This window comes from Rhinopithecus roxellana, chromosome 6 (genome assembly GCF_007565055.1).
Source record: "Rhinopithecus roxellana isolate Shanxi Qingling chromosome 6, ASM756505v1, whole genome shotgun sequence".
Taxonomy (NCBI): domain Eukaryota; kingdom Metazoa; phylum Chordata; class Mammalia; order Primates; family Cercopithecidae; genus Rhinopithecus; species Rhinopithecus roxellana.
The window spans coordinates 144,941,101-144,963,571 of record NC_044554.1 but is presented as its reverse complement, the minus strand read 5'-3'; the positions used below and the strand labels follow the sequence as shown (position 1 = coordinate 144,963,571).

General features: G+C 35.3%; 1 protein-coding gene across 1 annotated transcript in view; it reads right to left on the bottom strand.

The window, feature by feature from the left end:
* Positions 1 to 8,281: 8,281 nt before the first annotated feature.
* The window catches only part of HDAC9 (histone deacetylase 9), a 907,594-nt gene continuing 893,404 nt past the window's right edge, over positions 8,282 to 22,471 (bottom strand). The window contains exon 28 of the mRNA XM_030932454.1: positions 8,282 to 9,708. Coding sequence (XP_030788314.1) covers positions 9,669 to 9,708 — 40 coding nt within the window. The 3' untranslated portion in view covers positions 8,282 to 9,668. The remainder of the gene's footprint in view (positions 9,709 to 22,471) is intronic.

The following is a 22,471-nucleotide window of genomic DNA, read 5'->3' as shown; positions in this document are numbered from 1 at the left end:
CTGACTTGACTTGGTTTGATCTCAACACCAATGACACTGATTTTTTAACACAGATTATTGTATGTGGTGCCATATACTTTTCCATCCACTTTCCATTGAGCTTAAAAGAATTAGTGACAAGAAATGACTACTTTATAGCATCTAGCCATCCTTTATAAATATGTACTAATTGCAAAGCAGTGTTTTTGGCTGTTTGGGACTTCTGAGCTAAATTTAATAGTCTAGTGGGAGAAAGGGTACTGTATGTAACCATGAAAAAGAAGTTTGAATGTATCTAGTTAAACACAGGCTGAATTTTAAAATAGGAAAATTAAACTTCAAAATGGTAGCACAGCGTTAATGGCCCAGAGACCACCTCTAAGTACAATCTGCCTGATTGAGGGTGTTACAGCCTATCAGGATTTGGGGTCTGATGAAAGAATTAAAAATACTGCTTATCAAGATCAGTGCTTTGAAAAGTAAAAGAGTTTGGAAATTACGCTTTATTAAGGAGCAATGGAGTGAAGACAAATTGGTTATTAAAGAATTTGACTGTTGGGGACGTGTCTCTCCAGAAATTATAAGCAACTAATTTTTTAAAACAAAATAATGGGAGAAAAGCAAATGACTGGAATTTAGAAAGCAATTTCTAAGTTTTTTTTTTTTTTTTTTTTTTTTTTTTTTTTTAAGGATTTCTACAAAATTAATCTCCTGTCATGGGGAACATTACACACCGGGGCCTGTCGTGGGGTGCGGGGAGGTGGGGAGGGATACCATTAGGAGATATACCTAATGTAAATGACAAGTTAAAGGGGGCAACATACCAACAGGGCGCATGTATATACATGTAACAAACCTGCACATTGTGCACATGTACCCTAGAACTTAAACGTATAATACAAAAAAATTAAAAAAAATTAATCGCCTGTCTTTATACATCTTAACATTACATCTTCTTAATTGAATGTCTGGTAGACCTCAGGGATGAAAGGGACTTGAACAAATATTCTAAACATGTCGACTTTCTTGATAGGGCTGTGCCCAAATATTTCCATGAATATAATTATATGTAATTTAGACCACACGTTTCTTAAATCTATTGTATCTCTGCCTCTATATTATAATTTTATGAAGAAAAAAGAGAAGTCATATTTTTTAGACAGTCTTTGTATCACATGATTCTAAAGCCAAACCTATTTTGTGGTAATATTTCTTTTGTAGTTATATCAGATGGAGATTTAATGAAATTTTCATTTCCTTTATATAATTATATTGCCAATTTTCTTGCTATTTTCCATGCTATTCTGAGAACAAGTACTGAATACTTAGGACATACTGTAGGCTGTCAGTGAATGTTGATTACATTGTATGCACTAGTTGGATAGCAGTAAAGAAGATGAGCTTTGTTCTGGCATTTAAATTGTAATTTACTCATACATTAAATTACCCCTCTCATGGGTTCGTTGTGAGATTTAAACAAGAGCACAGGGTAAGTGGTAAATAACTATTAATACTTTTATTTTTAGAATAAATAAAACAACCAAAACAAAACCTGTTTAACAAAGAGAAAAAATAAAAATTGTGCACTAAAAATACACATTCTTAAAAGAAACAACCTCATTTTACATGGATGTAAAGTCTTCACATTTGGTTAAGAATAAATCTTCATAAATACATAATTAACTTATTAAAAGATTTACTTTTTATTATACCATTAAATTGATTCACTTTATCACATCTTAAGTTTTTAAACCTTTTTTTTTTTGGAAAAAATACTTTTTAGGACAAAATATATATGGGATTATATTTTAAATGTATAAGCTTTCATTATGGAGTTAATAACACCTTTTCTAGATACACTAAGACCTTTAAATTTGATTTGATCTAAGGTACATGTAATCTTTTTAAAAATCCTCTTATTTCTCCAGTTTTTTTTTAAAGATTACAGAAGGAATTCATTAATCTTTTCATCTCTTTTCCTGAATCTTACTTTCCTTTTCGTAGGACATTTGAAAGAACAGCCGTCAGTCTTTTCCAAAGTAATTATTAGGACATGAAGGGAATTATCTATTTATGGTCAACCTGGAGGACCTAGGAATTTGCATAGCCTATTGGTATTACAAAGTTGAGGGGTAATTACTATATTTGGAAATATTTTGGGTTCAATAACCCTAAAGCACCACAGAAGTGTTAAGTAGTGACAGATATTCTTCAGGCTTCCTTTTTCAACTACAAACTACTCTTTTAAAATAACAATATGACATTCATTCTTACTTTTTAAACATAGGCTCCACTTTTTCAATTGCTCGCTTTTTACCATGGAAACTTAAATGAAACAAAGAACCACAAAGTAACATTTGCCATTTGACAAATCTGATTAAACCAAAGGTGTTTACCATTGAAACCCAGTCTACCCACCTACTCCATCTCAAGTTTACCTTTTGTTAGACAAAATATTACTATCTTTTCCCAGAAGGAACCCAAACCATTGTCCGTTGGAAACAGTTACATTTTATAATGTTAAACATTGCAGGGGGTTATAAAATACAAAAATAAGTATTGGTCTTGGAATATTTAAACGGTTTTTGGAGTATGTGCTCTAAAGATATCTTAGGGTTCTTGGCTAGATTAGAGAAAGTTGTTGATATAGGAATAGAAACAGTAACTTTTTAACTTGTACTTACTGTACAAATCTAGCCGCAATTACCAGATCCATTTAAATGACTTAATAAAACTTAGCAAAGACTGAGCATACAGTCTGTTTTGAAGGTTAATCATAGTTTTTTAGTCAAAGAATATCTTTAGTATGTCATCTTTGATGTGTCATACATACATCTGGAAAGGATAGACTTTAGAGATAGATACATGTAGATAAGGGTCAAATCCTGTCTCTCACAGTAACAATGCGTTAACCTTTTTAATGCTTGATGTTCTCATCTCTAAGTTAGACTAATAACACCTATGATGCAGGGTTCATGTGATGGTTAAGTATCATCCAGGTACAGTGTTCAGTAGAGTGACAGGCACACGGCAGGTACTTAATCAGTGGTAGTTATTATTGTTCTTTATTCTAACCATCAAACTACAATCAAATAGCAACTCTGTTTTAATTTACTTCTTCTTTTGTGAATTTTCACGTTATTGTAAGGGAGGTTTACTCACAAGTAAATCTTTTTTTTTTGAAAATGAAATAGTACATTTTATGGTAATTCATGATTCATAATATTTTGTTTATCCAACAAATATTCATCAAATATTTACTATCCAGAGTCTAATGGTAGGCACCAAGGACATAGAAAAATAAGAACACTTTTATTTCAAATAGCTTTTATTCACATAGGACTAGAGGGAAATCTAATTCAGTAGAAAACACAAAACAAAGGGGAATCTTTTATTCTCTTCAAAGGAGAGTCATGACATTAACAACATCAACGATAATCTGGAACACACCATTGCATTTTCAAATACAAAAAAGGAATAAGAAGAAGGTGGACATTCCATGAGCATGTTCAACAATGGTATTGTTATTAGGTATTAATCCTTTATTAGATTATTATTTTTCACATCTGGGAAAATACCACTGGCAGCACAATTTTAAGAAAAGTTTGGCAACATGTATTTTTCTCAGCAGCTCTGGATGACAGATCTTGGTGATGCTAGCCAAAAAAAATTAAGGGCAAAACCACTGGTGCACAGAGGACAACAAACTGATCTTATTACAGAAACAGATATCAGACCACAATAGAAAAGACATTTTTATTTTACACGTAGCCAAAAATTCTAGATTATTGGCATACACATCAACAAGCCTGGTCTAGAGTGTTTAATCACAAAAGTAATAAATATTGGTTTCCTGCCTGCCCTGCCTACCTTATTTAAAAATATCAGGACATTTGCTTTCAAATGACACAGACTGCTAAGGCTGTAACCTACAAAATAGTCACTCATTTTTAACGGCTTGTTTGTTATACCTAGAAACCACTGAAAGGGCAATTTCCTACATCATACTTATTGTGGAGGTAGACACTCATGTTGCTTCCGCAGAAAGAATTTGAGACTGTTAAAGTGTAGGAAGAACAAATGGAGAGTTTTATCCAAAAACAACCCTTACATACCCAAGGAAGTGTCATTCCACTTCAGATTTTGCAATTCTTAATTCTTTGTTTTTTTAAAATTACTCCATTTCTGTTGAATTTTAAGTTAGTAAAACCAATAGCCCAATATTGCTGCAAGATCTCTATGAATTGTCATCAAATGCGAGCTCCAAGAAGGGGATTCAAGACATGACCACAATGTCCCAGGAAACATTGAACTCTCCCTATTATATTTGATGTTGCAACATTTGCTTCTATTGTGCCTAAGGCCTAAACAAAAAAATAAAAGGATTCCAATTTTTTTTTTGAAAAGTCTGGAAATCTCTTCCTTTCAAAACATATTGATTTACAGTTCCTCCTTTGCCAGTTTTCCTTCAGGTGAGAGTTCATGCTTGTGGGTTTGACTCCAAGACATCTTCCAAAGGACAAGGTAATATATGTACAATTTTCTCTACACAGTAACTAGCACAACATGATTAGGGAGTAGCAAGATTGATGGCAAACTATGTTTGAAACAAAAAGAATAATTCTGCTTAGTAAAATAAACTGCCAAGTCCAAAATTTAGACCAAAATACAATAACTAAATCTATCTTTTAAGAATATTTGAAAAAGTCAAGTGGCTCTTGAAAAAAGATAAAAAACAAAAGACAGACAGAGTGTCTATCAAAGTGTTTATATTAAATGGCATGAAAGACAGTAGGCCTAGTGGTATCTCAGAAAATAAGTTGTCAAGGTCATTTCTACTAAGGAAACATAATGTAGAGAGTTCAGAAACTTTTGATTGCTTAGATATGGGCAATTTGGTATAGATTGTTAGGCAGAAAAAGTAGAGAAGAGTTGAAAGAACATTATTTGTTAGAAAGATTGTAAGTTTACACCAGATTCACCATGTATTTGCTAAATGTTTCAGTTTGAGAATTAAGATGGTTTGAGAAATTGCAACAACCTTGTTACCTTATTGGATCAAGTCCAAACAGCCCCAGATCAGAAGTCTTAGGTTTAATTGTCTGACCTAGTTATTTCCAGCATAGTAATAACTGACTCAATTGTATTTAATGTATTTTACAAAACCATTATACGAAGCCAGGAATATCATAGATAAAATGGACTGCAGTTGATTTGGAGAAATTAAGTTCTGTAGTATGAGTATAGCATGTGTGAGTATACCTTGTTCACTTACAAATATCATCCTCTGGCCACTTGACAATCATGCTCTGCTTCATAAAGCATTTAATGGAGTAAAAGCAAGCAAGGAGGCAAGGGCTATGATTTTTGATGCAAATATGCCCAGAAAAAGAAGCCACACATAGGAACTTACATATTTAATGGTGGTGTTGATGAAGGTGACTAGATACATTATAATATTTCATTCCAAAGCAGCACACTGTACAAAATACTGCTGGAAACTGTACTATAATAGTGGCCTTTGGGAACACAAGAAATTTGATGATGATCATGACCATGTTGATTCGTTTTGAAGACAACTAAATGCCTTCACTTCTTAACATAGGCCATCTGGTTTTCATTTCTTTTGAAAGTGAAAACGCCATCTTTATGAAAATAGTTGAACAGGTGTGTTGTTTTCTACTTCTATCTTGTTTTCCCCTTATTTTCTCAGCAGGACAAGTGATTTCATTCCTGAAGCAGGAAAAGAATGTTAAGATACATGCCACTAGAAATGACAACATCAGACACTGACAGAGTCATTTCAAGCTCAGAATGAATCACTTTTAAAACGGTAAAGTTTGGCTTGTTTCTTTTGGGTCTATAAGACTTTTAATATTTCTTTCATTGAGATAAGTTGAGAATAAACGTTCAACAGAGAAATACTAAGAAATATTCAAATTAATTATTCTAAACATAAATGCTGGCATTAAGACAATAAGTTTGGCCAGGTGCAGTGGCTCACGCCTGTAATTTCAGCGAGCGGGTGGATCACCTGAGGTCGGGAGTTTGAGACCAACCTGACCAACATGGAGAAACCCCGTCTATACTAAAAACACAAAAATTAGCCAGGCATGGTGCGCGTGCCTGTAATCCCAGCTACTCGGGAGGCTGAGACAGGAGAATTGCTTGAACCCGGGAGGCGGAGGTGGCAGTCAGCCGAGATTGCACCATTGCACTGCAGCCTGGGCACCAAGAGCAAAACTCCATCTCAAAACAAACAAAAGTTTTAAAATGCTGGTTGAAGAGGAATTTTTTCCCAGGAGACTTTCCAAATGATCATTCTATTTTACTTCCATATGGAGTCTGTAAAGAAACCCAGTAAATCCACAAGGCTTTATAAATGACCTTTGGAAATAAAGCAGGACTGAACTATTAAGAGAGACCAGTCCTGTAATTTCTGAAGCCTTTGTGGGAGGAGATGCCCTGCTTTCAAGGCCATCATGTTGTCAGTGAGACGTTAGTGAGAATGTCATGTAGAGCTGGAGTAAAAACTGAAGGCAAGATTTCTATCCCCAGGATTGGTAACGGAAATGTGATTTGTAGTCATTTTTTCATAAATATCTCTATTTTCTCCAAAGCTGACTTCCAGCCCCACTATTGATATTATGAACTTGTTAAAATATTTAATGATAGTTCATCTCAAAATGTTCTTTCCATTTACGAAGCAATGGTAACACAGCCTCTGGTTTTGAGTCCATTTTGGTTACTGTTTAATAAACGATCTGTGTTTTTTAGTTTAATATCCAGCCCCAAATTATACAACTGGGAAAATTAATATTTAAGACTTCTTTTTATACCTATGTTTGACAGTTTATTAAACTCCTAGTATTATTTACTAGATTTATGAAAAATCATTTTTATTCACCCTGTATGAGATATCATGAGACTGTGAGAGAGCCTATGTGATTTTCTTCAAAGTAAGGATCACAAAGAGATGCAAAATTGATAATACTCTTCTAGCCTCTCATTCAGAACAATTGTGAGCAATAAAATTTAAACCTGTAAGTGAAGAAAAACTATATCAAGTGAAACTACCCTTTCAAAAAGTGCTGGTCTATTTCAAAAGAAGTGTTGATATTTTCTGAAAGCCTCCATTCTGTCCCTCAGGGCTATGCTCCATCTTGTAACGGTATAATCAAAAAGCACTGGCATTCTGTTCTTACAGCTACATTCAGCTGTGAATAATCCTCTCCATAGTTCATTTGCTTCTCCAGGTATCTGAAAGACTCTAAGTGCAACCGATTGGGTATGGTGTCACATGGCAGAATGTGTGATTAACTCATTAATGTGTCAAGTTTTAAATGTAAATAACCATGGAGATGTCCTAGTGATTTGGCTATATCAGATTAATGGCTTGGCATAAACATGTGGCTAAACTGTTGTAGGAAACTTCAGTAAATTAGTATGTTTGCATTACACTGTTTTATTTTCCTATTCAACATCTAAAAAATATCTGGGAGGACTACAAAGTAATGACAGAAATGTATAATTATGAAGTTTATTTTAAAACTACACAATTATTTTTCTAATTAAAACATGAGTTTCCTTTTTAAAATGGGGAAGAGTCTTTTGTTAAGCCTTTGGCTCTCCTATTTTTTTAAGTAAATATCCTCAAGCAATCACTGCAAAATAACATAAGCTAGCAAATATGATTGGTATGAATTTCTCTGAAAATATCATGAAAATAAAATTTATAAAAAATTGATTACTACTATGAATCTAGATTGAATTTGCCCTTATGCAATGAAAGCAATTTTTACCTAATACTAAGTTACATTCCATTTCAGATTTCCTATTTCAAAGAGTGTCTCAAATTTCTATGTTAAACCAAGTATTGAGCCATTTTTGTATATGTAATAAAAGTCTTCAAAATTAAAATGGTAATCCTAAAAAAACCAAATGCATGAAAAATATGGTCTGACTGTATAACAAAGGGAGTTATATAATTCTACTTGAGTGAAATCTTTCATCTTTGATTTACAGGTTAGAGTCCTCTCTAACTAAAACCACATTGTTCCATATCTTTCATATCATGGCCTTCCCTAAAACCTTGTTTTAATTAAGGTTTCTTTCAGATTTCTGAATAAAAGCATGACAATCTTCACTTATGGCTTTAATATATCCTTTGAGTTAGAAAAATATATAAAAAGAAACATCAACTCTTTCAAAAGCATTGTCAGATATTAAATACTGTGAGATATTCTACCTCAATATCTTTAGGTGTTTGAGTTGTACGTTGAAACAGAATTTTAGGAGGTAGGAGGATAACCTACTTATATTTAGTAAGTTACTTTTAATCTCAGAAATAAATGTCCTTTATTTTTAACCTTTGACACTAAGGCAACTTGTTTAAAGGCTGTTTTTTGTTTTTGTTTTTTTTTTTCACATGAAGGCACAACTTCTAGGTTAAGTCAATTCAAGGTGACTACAAATAAGCAGTGCCTCTGTTAACACATTTCAAACATATAGAAAATTGACCAACGATGCTTAAGTGATATTCGTGTCAACAGCTTCACAGTTAATAAAATGCAATCAGACAAAACAACTGTGTTAACCTGGAAAATAAACAAAATAATCTAAATAGTCAAGGCCCTCAAGTAATAGGGGAAATTATGCATAATCTTCAGTTTTTCTAAAGGTAGGAACGAATGATGAAAGGTAAGAAGAAAGAAATTGACAGAGGGCAGAAAAATAAAGGTGAGTGAATAAGTCCTTGATAGATTTGCAACAAATTAAGACCACCTTTGAAAGATTACGTGCTTTTCAAAGACACTGAAAATGCTTGCCGGAACATTTGCTCAGATCTACTGTCATGAGAACAAGGGATGTATGCAGGGCTGGGAGGTGGGGGGACTTCATTCTCCAACACAGTTGCAAAATTGCAAATCGCCTGTGTGTGAGAACACAAAGATATTATGGACATTAAAAAAAAGGTGATATAAAATATTGCACCATTACAAACAGTGTGTGAGGTTCCTTTGGCGTTTGGACTTTGAGATGCAGTGTGGTTTATTCCACTGAAAAAAGCCTCATGCTAGTGTCTCCATCTTGAACTTTTACTAGGAAGAGTTGAACTGTGTGTTAAAGTTAAGAAAAAAAAAAAAAACTCTAACAAAACCAAACAAACAAACAAAGAAGAAACATTGCATTCTGGGTGGAATTACTATCCGTTCATAGTAAAAGCAAATCCTGTAAACAAGTTAAGACTGTTTGAAAAAAAAATTTACCCAAAAAAAGCTGATCAGAATGTCAGGAATGAATACGTCTCAGGTTTTGCCCAAAATTTCACTGGCTGTCATAGCTTCTGAAATTAACAATATCTAGTGCTGTACTGAATGTTTCTAGTTCAAACTTGGTGTCTAGGAGTGGGTCACCCAGCATATTAAAAGCATGCTGGAAGCAGTTTCTTCCAATCGTGGTTTACTGTAACTCTAGAATCACAGCGGTTACGTTTAAGGAATCTTTAATGCCCTTTCAAGTCCATCCAAAGAACAAGTGAAGCTGCTGTTCAGAATTTTGTGCCCAGTGTTTATGTTCCACTGAATCTGTGCCACCCAGGCAGCAGACAAGACATGTCTGAGGGTGCTGGGGTGGGGGATTACACAATGATGTCACACACAGGAAATATCAGAGGGGGACCTGGCACTTCACAAGGCTGGCTCCTCTTCCATAGGCTCACCAGCAGTTCTGTAAAAATAAACAGGCAATCAGAATACGGCATAAGAGTACACAATGACATTGTAGATTTTCATGCATAATCAAAGCTGATTTTTCAGCTCTCTCTAATGTTTATTTGTGTTATTCAGTTATCCATAAATAGAATTTCTTTCCTAGGAAGTATAAACAAATGTCAAGGGGAAAAACATTTTCGATCCAAGCAATCATTGGAAATGTTCCTGTTTATATTAAAACATGTCAGAATATTTTATAACTCTAGATTCCAAAATGTATATGTTTTGTGTCTACTACAGTTCAATAATTTATTGAAAAATTAACTAGGATATTTTATCTTAGGAGCAATTGCTGTGATTTCCTATGGAACCAGTTTGCTAATGAGCGCAAAGGACCCAGCTAGCTTCTGGAGGAGACTCACTAGGGCTCTGGTTTTTGCTTCTGTTCTTTCATAACTGGATTGGCTGCCTGCCGGAGGCATTTCAAATCAAATTCTGAATTTGATTAACAAATCGTTGCTACAGACCCAATATTTTTACAAGAAATGCACTATGGTAGTGTGTAAATAGTTTTGATTCGGCATCATCTGCGGGGTGTTCTGTGCAGGCAAAACCAAAACTAATTGCTTGAAAATTTATACTTGAGATTTAACCTTAATTTAGTAACACTTTGAAGGTGTTTTAAGGCAAACTTTTAGAATGACTTTTAATTTAGTCAATAGAATAAATTGTAGCAGGAATCCAAATACATGAGGTAGTTGGATTGTCGTGGGAAGATTACTGGGATATGAGATACTGGGTGAATTCAGTTTGCGTCTGAGCTCTGTGATTTGTTAATTTTGCAACTGCTGATTTAAATACACTTTTGTGAAGCTGTGGTTTCAGGTGTAAACCATGAAAAAAAAAAATGGCGTTCCTTACAGAATTAGCAAAGGTTAAAAAATAAAGGAGGTAAAATTGACCTGTAAATAATAAACACTTTGAGACATTACTTAATAATTTAGACTTGTCCCTTTGCTGTCTAACATGCATAAAATCGTGTTGCCACACAAATGCAAGTTATGCCTTTGCTACCAGAAGGAAACAATATCTGGATGATGCTTCTCTCTAGGTAGCAGAATAATAGGCAGTGGTTTTCATTTTCTTCTTCACAATGTTTACCTACTTGCCAGGATTCCATAATGAATTACTTTCACGTTAGGAAAACATGCTATGTTTAAACCATAGCTGTTTATGCAAACAAATAAAATATTTGGCCATGTTATTTTACAGATTTATAAGAAAAAAAGGCAAGATTTCAATGCATCTCTAAATAAAGGTGTTGACAAATACAGTAGTAGCTTAGCATTTTTATAACAAATCCAAAACATTAAAAGAAAGATTTTATCCATAAGATGGCAATCAAAAATTTTTAAAGCATCCTTTTGAAAATAAAGGATAAAGAATGATAATCATTAAGTCTTCATTATTTATTGTTACCAAAAAAGAAAATTCTAAAAGGGTCTGTGTGGAATATTTAAAAAGTTGCTTCTTAAGAAGTTACAGCCTGTCCTAGAGTGTCTGGGATAAGGAGGTTGTGAGAGAGTGTTTAGAAGTGGTACATAAGATAAATGAGTCATACTTCAGAAAAGTTTTTTCTATCAAAAATGATCAGCATTCGAAGGAGAAAGCTTTTAAATTAAGGAAAACATTTAAGTTTTGAAACTAATTCATACATAAATATATAGCCTTATTTACATCTGAGAATATGTGAATAATACAATTATAGAACTCAAACTGGATATTCTAATGGAGACTGGTTTTTCCAATTTCTAACCTAAGCTGCAGTAGGATAATCTTTTTCCCCAAATCCAGGATTCAGTGTAGCTGGAATTCCAGAGACAGTCATGTGTGGGAAATGTCTCAGAGGTCACAGATGTAAGGAATACACATGTCCCTGTGGTGGAGGAACTGTGAATTCTCCACATGTCCAACCTAGGCTTAAAGGATGTGAGTAGGCTGTCTACACTGCAACCGACTCACTGCCCAAAATTAAGCTTCTTTGGTTGAAACAGGGCAACTTGCAGGTACAATAGTAAGCTTTCCATCAGATGCTTCTCTGCCTTTTCCTCTCTTTGAAATCATTTTATATTGACCTCTTTTTGTGGAATTAACCACTTATAGATGCCCACCTTCGATTGAACCATCTACACATATACATAACTAACCAATTCTCTCTCTCTCTTTCATTTTATTTATTTATTTATTTTTTGAGACAGGGCCTCACTCTGTTGCCCAGGCTGGAGTGCAGTGGCACAATCGCAGCTAACTGCAGCCTCAACCTGCTGGGCTTAAGCCATTCTCCTGCCTCAGTATCCTGAATAGCTGAGACTACAGACATGTGCCACCATGCCTGGCTAATTAAAAAAAAAAAAAAATTATAGATGAGGTCTTGCTATGTTGCCCAGGCTGGTTTTGAACTCCTGGCTTCAAGAGATCCTCCTGCTTTAGCCTTCCAAAATTCTGGGATTACAGGGGTAAGCTATCATGTCCACTCTCAATTCTCCCCAGTGTCTTGCAGCATAGAAGTGTTAGTAGCATAGCAAGTTGGAAAATATCCTGGATTTCAAGGTACATATTCTGGGTTCAAGTCCCAGATGTTTTCCTTTAGAAAATTTGACTTTGAGTCAATGTCTCTAGATTGTCAATTTTATCTTTAAAATAGAAATAATAATCCCTTACCTGCCCTCAGGGTTATGATAATTGAAAGAGTTAATGTAAAAAAACATGATTTATAAATTGTGAAGTGTGAAACAATTGTCAAATAACTGGATTATTTATATCTGCCATTGGGACAATTTATAGTATCTCCCTTCTCATATCCCTAGCTCTCAGTAGAGGTGGCATTATCTTCATATAATCCCTGTCCCTAGGTCACTATTTTATATGTCTGCATTTTTTAAAACGATGATTTCTTTATGGAACATTTAGAAAGTAACCTGGTGAGTGATGACCCTTTAATGCCTGTGTTTGGAGGAATGAGAAGCAGTGCTCTGAAAATCCGGAGGCTTCCCACTTCAGTCATCCCTAGATATGTGCCTAGTTCACCTTAATTAACAAAGACACAAACTGGGGGAAGGAAAGACATGCAGGGAGGTGAAGACAGTAAGTTCAGAGATAATTATAAAATCAACCCAGCAAAGATAAATTTTAGTATAATGGTTTAACTAATTGAAAGATGTAAGCTTCCCTCCAGTAAGACAACATCACAGTGAACACTGATAGTTTTCTGTCAATGAAAATCAAAGATTTCATATCCTAAAGAAGGATCAATTCAGTACAACAGTCATAAGATAATTTACAAAAGTAAAAAACAAAAAGGAAGTAATTTCACTTGAGATAAGATGTAGTGTTAAATTAAATTCTTGTATTCTCTCTTAAATCTTATTTCTTGTGGTTTTAAAAATAGCATTTGTTAATTTATGTTAATGCGGTTATTTAATAAGACATTTTCACATTTTGCTGATTTAATTTAATTCTTATTTCTTACTTCTACTCCTCTTCCTCCTGAAAGGCAAGCAATACAATACCTGTGACATTATTTTGTTTGCAGGTGTTCTTTACAGCTGTGTATTATTGTTTTGGGGGTATATATTTTTACTTTATGTAAATTTTATCTTTATACACTTGTGCATAGTTTTCTCACTCAGTACTGTATTTATTAGATCCGTCATGCACTTAATGTTTATCTAGTTTGAAGCTGGTAACTACTACGTGGCATCCCCATACGGTGCATCCACCACATTTTAACTATTCATTCTTCCAATAATGGACACTGGGCTTGACTCCAACTCTCTATTCACCATGAATAAGGCTGTAGTGAACTTCCTAGTACACGTACTCTAAAGACTTCCGCTGAGAATGTCTTTGGTATACAATCCCAAGAGCAAAATTAGCAGGTCACATATTTTATGCATATAAAATGATACTAAATTAGTATGCAGCATGGCTACCATAGTTTATCTTCCCAAAGCAGTGAGGCTCTAAATCCCCACATCTCCACCCATGCTAGCAATACTTAGTTTACTAATATTTTTCATTGATTCTAGAAAAAGTTACTGAGTGTGTACTGTGTGCCCTGGTTCTGTTCTAGGAACTAGGAACATAGCAATGAACGAAATAGACAAACATCCCCGCTCTCATAGAACTCACATTCTACATTGACATTATATTCTAATTGAATGTTTACCATCTAATGTATGTAAAACAATGCCTTGCTGTTATTCAAATTTGCATTTATTTGATAACTAATCAGTTTGGACAAAGATTTGACTTTCAGTAAGTCACAAAAGCCAAAGTAAAAGAGAGAGAATCAAATGACTTTCATAAGTAAGTGTCATAAGTAACTCTGTTTATCTCACTGATGACTTTTCTTTTTTTGTTTTTGAGATGGAGTCTCGCATTGTCACCGAGGCTGGAGTGCAGTGGCGCGATCTCGGCTCACTGGAAGCTCCGCCTCCCGGGTTTACGCCATTCTCCTGCCTCAGCCTCCCGAGCAGCTGGGACTATAGGCGCCCGCCACCACGCCCGGCTAGTTTTTTACATTTTTAGTAGAGACGGGGTTTCACCGTGTTAGCCAGGATGGCCTCTATCTCCTGACCTCCTGATCTGCTCGCCTCAGCCTCCCAAAGTGCTGGGATTACAGGCGTGAGCCACCGCATCTGGCCTGATGACATCTTTATCTTTCCAGCATTCACAAACTAATTTTATATATAACTAATTCATATATTAGTTCGCGTTTTATGAATTATATTTTATGTTCTATCTTTCATTTCCCCATTCACTTTTATTTTTGATTTTTCCCCTCCAATGTTATACCATTTTGTATACATACTAGACATCCCATAGATAGTTTTTGAAATGTTTATATACATATGTTGGGATGATTTCAATGCTCTTTAGAAGTATAATAATTTCAATCAAAAACGAAATAAGAATTTTCAACAAAAGAATAAATATCCAGAAATACTCTCAGTACAAACTTCCTGTGTAACAATTCCACACCTAAATGTGTGATTGGAAATATATCTCCTCATATCATAAGGCTGGGCAGAAATAAAAGCCAAACAAAAGCAAACATTTATACACACATACACACATACACACACACACTCAGACTTTCCATAACAATACAACTGGCAGCAAGTTTTTGTGGGGAATTGACATAGATTTTCTATTAGTACCATTACTCAACCCTAGCTTGCCTTATCACTTCCTTTTCTCCATGTTCACCTCTTAATTCTACAATATCTAGTCCCCTTCAACCAACTTCTTCCTTTTTTCTCTCTCAGCTAATGGCATTATCATCCACACTATTAATTTGAACTTCTTTCTCTCCCCTTTCATTGATATTTCATGAATTACCAACTACTCACTATTTCTCAGCAATTTATCTACACTAGGTTTTCTTCCTCTCCGTTTCCTCTACCATGATTAATTGGCTTCTTTACCACTATTACCCTAAGGATTTCTCGGCTGTCCCTTTAATAGTATGCTGGCCCCTCCTCCATGACACTCTCTGTTCAACGTATACACCTAAGTTGTCTCTCTCTCTCTGTGAAAGCTTAATACTGAAAACAGGATATAACTCAAATTCCAATGGTAATATTTTAATTCCCTTCCATTAAATTTTGCGCCATGATCCATTTCTACTCAGCTAGCTTATTCAACTCTGTGGCACCCCAACTGCCCCGAGAGTCCTTTCCCAAAGTTTGCACTCATATCCTCTCTGAACTTTTGCTCATCTGTTACTAACAAAATGGATCTTGAGTACCTAATTTGTGTCAGGTAATATACTGCTATTAAAAAAAAAATGCTAAGCCAAAGGGACACAGATTCTATTCATAAGGAGCTGACAGGAGAAAACATAAAATAATCAAATAAGCACAAAAATGTATCCAATTTTCAACTATGTCACATGGAATAATGCAGAAGTGTAAGGAAGACATGAGAATGTGTGGAGGACCTGATCTAATTTGGGGATTAGTGGTCAGTGAACATTTTTCAAGAAGAAGAAGAAGAAGTAATATTTGATTGGAAATCTACAGGATGTGATGAAAAGAATGGGAAAGCCAATAAAGGGTTGGTGGAAGAAGGTCGAGGACAGGATAAACATTCCAAACAGAAGAGAAGGGATGTGCCAAGGAAGCCCTGATGTGGACATGAGTATGGCTTTTTGGAGGAAAACTGAAGACACAATGAAATATCATTCCACACCCACAATAAAAGGCTAAAATTATACAGACTGATTTTGTCAAGTGTAGGTGAGGCTATGATGCAATTGGAACAGTCATTCATTGCTAGTGGGAATGAAAAATGGTACAGCCACTTTGGAAAACAGTTTGGAAGTTTCTTTTGCAGTAACACATATGACTTCCCTGCAACCCGGCAATTCTACTTTTAGCTATCTTAGCTATCTATCCAAAAAAACTGTGTGCTGTGACCACAAAAAGAAAACTTGTACGAAAATGTCATAGAGATTTCGATTCCTCAAGATAAAATTTCCACATGATCCAGAAATATCACTTCTGGGTATATATCATCCAAAAAAAACTGAAAATAGGATCTTAAAGAGTTATTTGCACATCCATGTTCATGGCAGCATTCATTCACAATAGCCAAGAGGTGGAAGCAATCCAAGAGTCCATCAATGGATGAGTGGATAAAGAAAATGTGGCATATACATGCAATGGAATATTATTCAGCCTTAAAAAAAGAAGGAAATGTTTTCATATGCTACCACATGGAGAAACCTTAAAGACATTACACTAAGTGAAGTAAGTCAGTAGAAAAAGACAAAAGTTGCATGGTTCCAATTATATGAAGTATCTAAAGTAGTCAAACTCTGAAACAGAAAGCAGAATGATGGTTGATAGGGGCTGAAAGGCTGAAGGGGGAAGAGGAAGGAGTTGGTCAATGGTTACAAGGTTTTCATTTTGCAAGTTCCAGAAACCTGTTGCACAACAATACACATATAAACACTGCTGTACTGAACACTTAACATGGTTAAGATGGTAAGTTTTCCATTTGTTTTTAAACCACAATAATAATTAATTGATCAGCTTTATTCATAATAACCCTCAAAGTGTAAGCAAGCCAAACATCCATCCAACAGGTATATGGATAAACAAATTAGGGTATATTAATACACTGGAGTAATGTACAATAATAAAAATGAACTTCTGATTGTAAATGGCGTGAATAGATCTCAAAAACATGCTTAAGGAGGTGAAATAAGTCAGATTAAAAAATACAGTACACATGCATGATTCCATTTAAATGAAATTCGAGAGCAAGCTAACATAATTGACGATGTTAAAAGTAAAACGGTAGTTACCTCTAGAGGGAGTGGCACCGACTGGAAGTGGCAGAAGCAAACTTTTGGAGGTAACAAAAATGTTCTTGAACTTGTTCTGGGTGGTGTTTATACGAGTGTGGCATTGGTAAAAATCTTAGAATGTGTGGATATTATATGTAAGATATACTTCCATTAAAAATTAATTAAGGTCGTTGTTGGAAACCACATCAGAAAAGAAAGAGGAAGAATGTTAGAAACAAGGCAGGAATTATAGATATGGGTCTACTCATACAGACCTTATGGCGCCTATTGAAGATGATGATCTTTATGTTAATGGAAACGGAAAAGTATTGAAGGGTTTCAAGCAGAGGCATGACCAGATATGCTTTCCAGTTGTTTTGTTTTGTTTTTCATTGAGGTGTATAAAATGGATTAGAAAGAAGGTAAAACTGGATATGAAAACCAGTAAGGAAAATACTGTAAAAGTTTGGATGAGAGATGAAGATACTTTGGACTGAGTGTCAGCAGTAAAAATTAAAAATATATATATTGTGCTCAAGTTATTGTCTTGTAAAGTAAGGGCTTCTTAAATTGTCTTGTCAAAGTAAAGACATCTTGAATGCCTTTTGCCCTCTTTACTATGTGAAATCTACATGTTCTTCCACGCTGATTCACTTCTCCCTGGTTCTGTGATTTGCTCCCTAGTCCTCGACCTATAAGGTGTTTTGTTTTGTTTTGCTTTGTTTTTTCATTTTGCAGGACCCTATTTCAATCTTATCAAAGACTTGTCATTTATTATAGTTGATTGTTCATGTTTGTTTCTGTGGTAGGAAGAGTAATAGTCCCCAAAGGTGTCCATGTCCTAATCCTTGGAACATGTGAATATGTTACCTTACATGGCAAAAGTGATTTTGCAGTTGTGATTAAAGTTAAGGGTGATAAGGTGGAGAAATTAAACCTAAATTATCCTGATGAGTCTAATCTAATCATATGAGCCCTTAATAGCAGAAACCCTTTCTCACCTGAAGTCAGAGAGAGATGTGATGACTGAAGAAAGGTCAGATAGATGTGAAGTTGCTGGCTTTAAAGATGGAGGAAGGGGTCATGAGCCAAGGAATTAAGGCAACCTCCAGAAGATGGAAAACGCAAGGAAACCAATTTTCCCCCACAGCCTCCAGAAATGAAGGCAGCCTTGCCAAGACATTGCTTTTAGCCCAGTGAGACCGGGGTTAGACTTCCGACCTACTGAAAGTTTGTGTTGTTTTAAGCCATTAAATTTGCAGTATTCTACTGCTGCTGTAAAAAAGTATGTGAACGTTTTGAGGAGTACAAGGCAGCTTTGTGGTCCTGGCACCTAACACTATCTGGCACCTAGAAATAATCAGAAAGTGTTGAAAGAGTGAATGAACTTGATATTTTCACATGTTCTTATTCCTCATTCTGCTGGTTGGAGGATAGTCCTGATGGATTTAACCTATGAACAGCTAAAGGTATAGATGCCCAAGTATAGGCTCTATATTCTTATATTATAGATTACCGAATCATGGCCAATATATTAAAAGAAGAAACAGGCCAAGCATGGTGGCTTACGCTTGTAATCCCAGCACTTTGGGAGGCAGAAGCGGGTGGATCATGAGGTCAGGAGATTTAGACCATCCTGGCTAACATGGTGAAACTCCGTCTCTACTAAAAATACAAAAAATTAGCTGGGCATGGTGGCACGTGCCTGTAGTCCCAGCTACTCAGGAGGCTGAGGCAAGAGAATCGCTTGAACCTGGGAGGTGGAGATTGCAGTGAGCCGAGATCATGCCACTGCACTCTAGCCTGCATGACAGAGTGAGACTCCATCTCAAAAGAACAAAACAAAACAAAACAAAACAAAAAAACAAAAAAAAAAAGAAAGAAAAAGAAGAAGAAGAAGAAGAAAACTGTAACAAACTGAGGAAGAAGAAAAATGATAGAAAAATACTGAAAGTCAACCTTTATCAAGTATTTACTACATTCCAGGTATTGTTTTAAGTTCTTGTGATGTGTTGTTTCATTTGATTCTCACAACTCTATGAAATTTTTCTCTCATTTTAAAGATGAGGAAAATTAAACCCAGAGAGATTAAGTAACTTGCCCTTGAGCAAACAACTGTGAAGTGTGGAGACTCTAGAGGCAAGCTCTATTCTTCCTCTGTAGTGGTAAGAGGACAGGACTGAAGGAGTGAAGACAAAGATGAGATTGGAAGCTAAACTATGCATCTTAGTTTATATATATTTCTATTCAATTTTGTTTCTTTTTTCAAAGTAAACACTGTTTTACAAATAATACAGAACTGAACCCCAAAATACATAATTGGGCATTGGAGGATTACAACATCCCTAACGTTCTAAGTCAGACTTCACACACCTCAAGACCACATGTTAGACACGTTGGGAAAATAGAGATAAAATGATGGCTCTGGGAAGAGGAGGAAAGATATGTGAAGAGGGGGCAGATTGTTCCTTTTACCAGGAGCTTCCAAATCTCACCTCAATTTTTGGCTAAGACTTTGTTGACACTGGATGAAAATTAAAAACAAAATTTATATTGAAATGTTTGCCTGCTAATATAGTTTGGATAAATGTTCCTGCCCAAATCTCATGTTGAAATATAATCCCTAGTGTTGGAGGTGGGACCTCATGAGAGGTGTTTGGATCATGGAGGCAGATCACTCATGAATGGCTTGCACCATGTCCATGGTGATAAGTAAGCTCTTGCTCTGAGCTCACATGGGATCTGGCTGTTTAAAAGTATGTGGCATCTTCCCCTCCACTCTCTCTCTTGTTGGCTTCTGCTTTTGCCATGTGACGTACCCACTCCCCAATCACCTTCCTCCATGATTTTAAGCTTCCTGAGGCCTCTTGAGAAGCCAAGCAGATGCCAGGAACTTGCTTCCTGAAAGACCTGTGGAACTGTGAGCTAATTAAACCTCTTTCCTTTATAAATTACCCATTCTCAGCTATTTATATAATAGCAATGCTAGAACAGCCTAACACACATACTTAGTTATCTAAATTGTCTGAGTAAGTTCTTAGTTACCTAAACAAGTGCTCAACATAATGGTATCATAGAATAAAATAAGAGGGTTGAATAATTTGTGCAACATTTAGCTTCTAGAAGCCTTTGGAGATACCATCCTACTGGATGGATGGGCTATTTGAGGAAAATCATGTCTCTAAGTACATTAGATGTGAATGCATATTTAATAATGGTCTATATTTGTATATAAATCTTAAGATTCAGGAAAATGGGGTTTGTGATGTCCTTGGAACTATTGATAAGCCATTCAAAGCTCAGGTAGATGATACTTGGATTTAGCTGATTATTACACTTTTATATTCATAAACTAGATAGTTACTCAGAAAACAAAGTGGTCAGACTTCAGATAATATATTTTCTCATGTTTCTGTAGTATCTGATGACTTGAAACCATCATGTTCAGAAAGGTTGCCAAAAGTTGAAAGTTCAATGATTAGAGACAACTATACTGGATTTTGTTAAAAAAAAGATGTAACACGATTTACAGGTCAAAATGACAACTGCAAATCTAACTTTCAAGTTAATTTGGTTTTTGTGTTAGTTAAAAAAAAAAATCACAAAGTCACAAAGTCAGGCACTGTAGAGTGCAAATGTGCTCCTAAAACCCTAATAGTTGATCATCCTGAAGTCTTGATTGCCTTTCTAAATCTTTTCTTGATCTTCAGCAGAGCCTGAACTGGTCTCCAAGAGTAAACCTGAGTACTGCACTGACCTTTCCAAAGTAGAAGCATTTTGAAACAGATATTCAACAAATGCAAACTACAATTGTTCAAAGGTACACATTCCTAGAAAACAAGAAGAAAACTTCTTGCTGCTAAGTAGTATGCTATATGTGACCAGGCCTATATATTTAATTTTCTTTGACTATATAACTTGGATCCCTTCAGGGTTTTTTGTATTTTGTTTGTTTTTTTTTGTTGCTGACCCGTCAATCTTTTTTTTGATCAAGTCTTTTGCCCCTGGACAATTATGGGTTATAATTGAAAATTAACTATCCCCAAATGAATTCCCACATATCAGCCTTTTCCTAATAACTTTTCCTAGCAACTTACGCTTCAAGGCCCATCAATGTAGTTATAGAAACAAAATGACTATCTGCACTGTGTTTTCATCCCCTCCCCCATCCAAGAAAAATGAACAAAAAATACTTACAATGGTTCTTAGCCAGGAGCATTTTATCCCTTATTCACTAGTGGTAAATGAGTCAGATATGAGTTGGCCAGGAAAAGAGCTGCTTTACCCAAAATCTTAGTATGAAATGAGTCATCTCACTCCAAACACCAATATGTTCTCCAAAATAACTGGCAAGAATTTCCTATAAAAAGAATCTTGCCTTCACTCTTTTCCATCCATTTAGCTCTCTGATTTTTCTAATTTTTCAATTTCCTGCGTGCTTATAATATTGCTTTCATAAGAAAAGCCCAGAAACGTTTCCGCCGCTTTATCTCATTTTGAAAGTCATCTTTCCTTTGTTGAGTAGGGGGACAATACTGATAGTATTCCCCTGAAAAGAGTAAATGCTCTGTGGCTTTTCAGAGCATTCTCTCTCTCTCTTTCTCTGTGTGTGTGTGTGTCTGTCTGTCTGTCTGTCTGTCTCTGATGAAATTCATGCATGGTTCAGCTGAAATGCAAGAGCCAGTTCTAGAAGAATTTTTCTTTTCCTCCGCTGAAAAAGGGAGTTCAGTTCAAAGTCATCAAAAGTATTTCAAGCAAAACCATTTTTCTTCCCACAAGAAAAATCAATCACAATAGATGTAATCTGTCTGAAAGTGATAAACGAACATGAAACCAGGTTACAAGTTCTGACTATGCTTTCCTGCACATCAGAACATTCATATTCTCTCTCTGCCATCAGACGAAGCTGAAAATAAAAATCACTGTGGACTGAAGCCAAGGTTCAATCCCTATAGATTATCATGAGTCAAGCACACTATTTACCTGAGGATAAACAAGTTTGCCTACAGGGCCAATTCCTGCCAAACTGCTGAGATTTTTATATTACTTGAGGCTCATAACATCACTTATTATTGTTAATTATTCTAAGCTCTGCAATGTAATGGGCAAAAATATTTACAATTCATTTCACTTAGGTTGAAATTTAGCTTCGTTTTTCTATATTAAATTAATTCTAAAGAATAGCTATGCTCCTTTTATATCCAACACTAACAGATGTTAGTTTCCTCAGTTTTATGGCCCTCAGATGACAGACAACTAACTGTTTTTGGCCTTGGGAATAATTGCAACACCTTTGGATTATGAACTTGGTTCAGTTCTTAGCTGGGAACGGCAGGGGGTTAGTTCATATTATCAAAGATGTAAAGTAAGTTTTCCCTTATGCTCTAGATATTCATATAAAGATATCTTTCAATAGACTAAT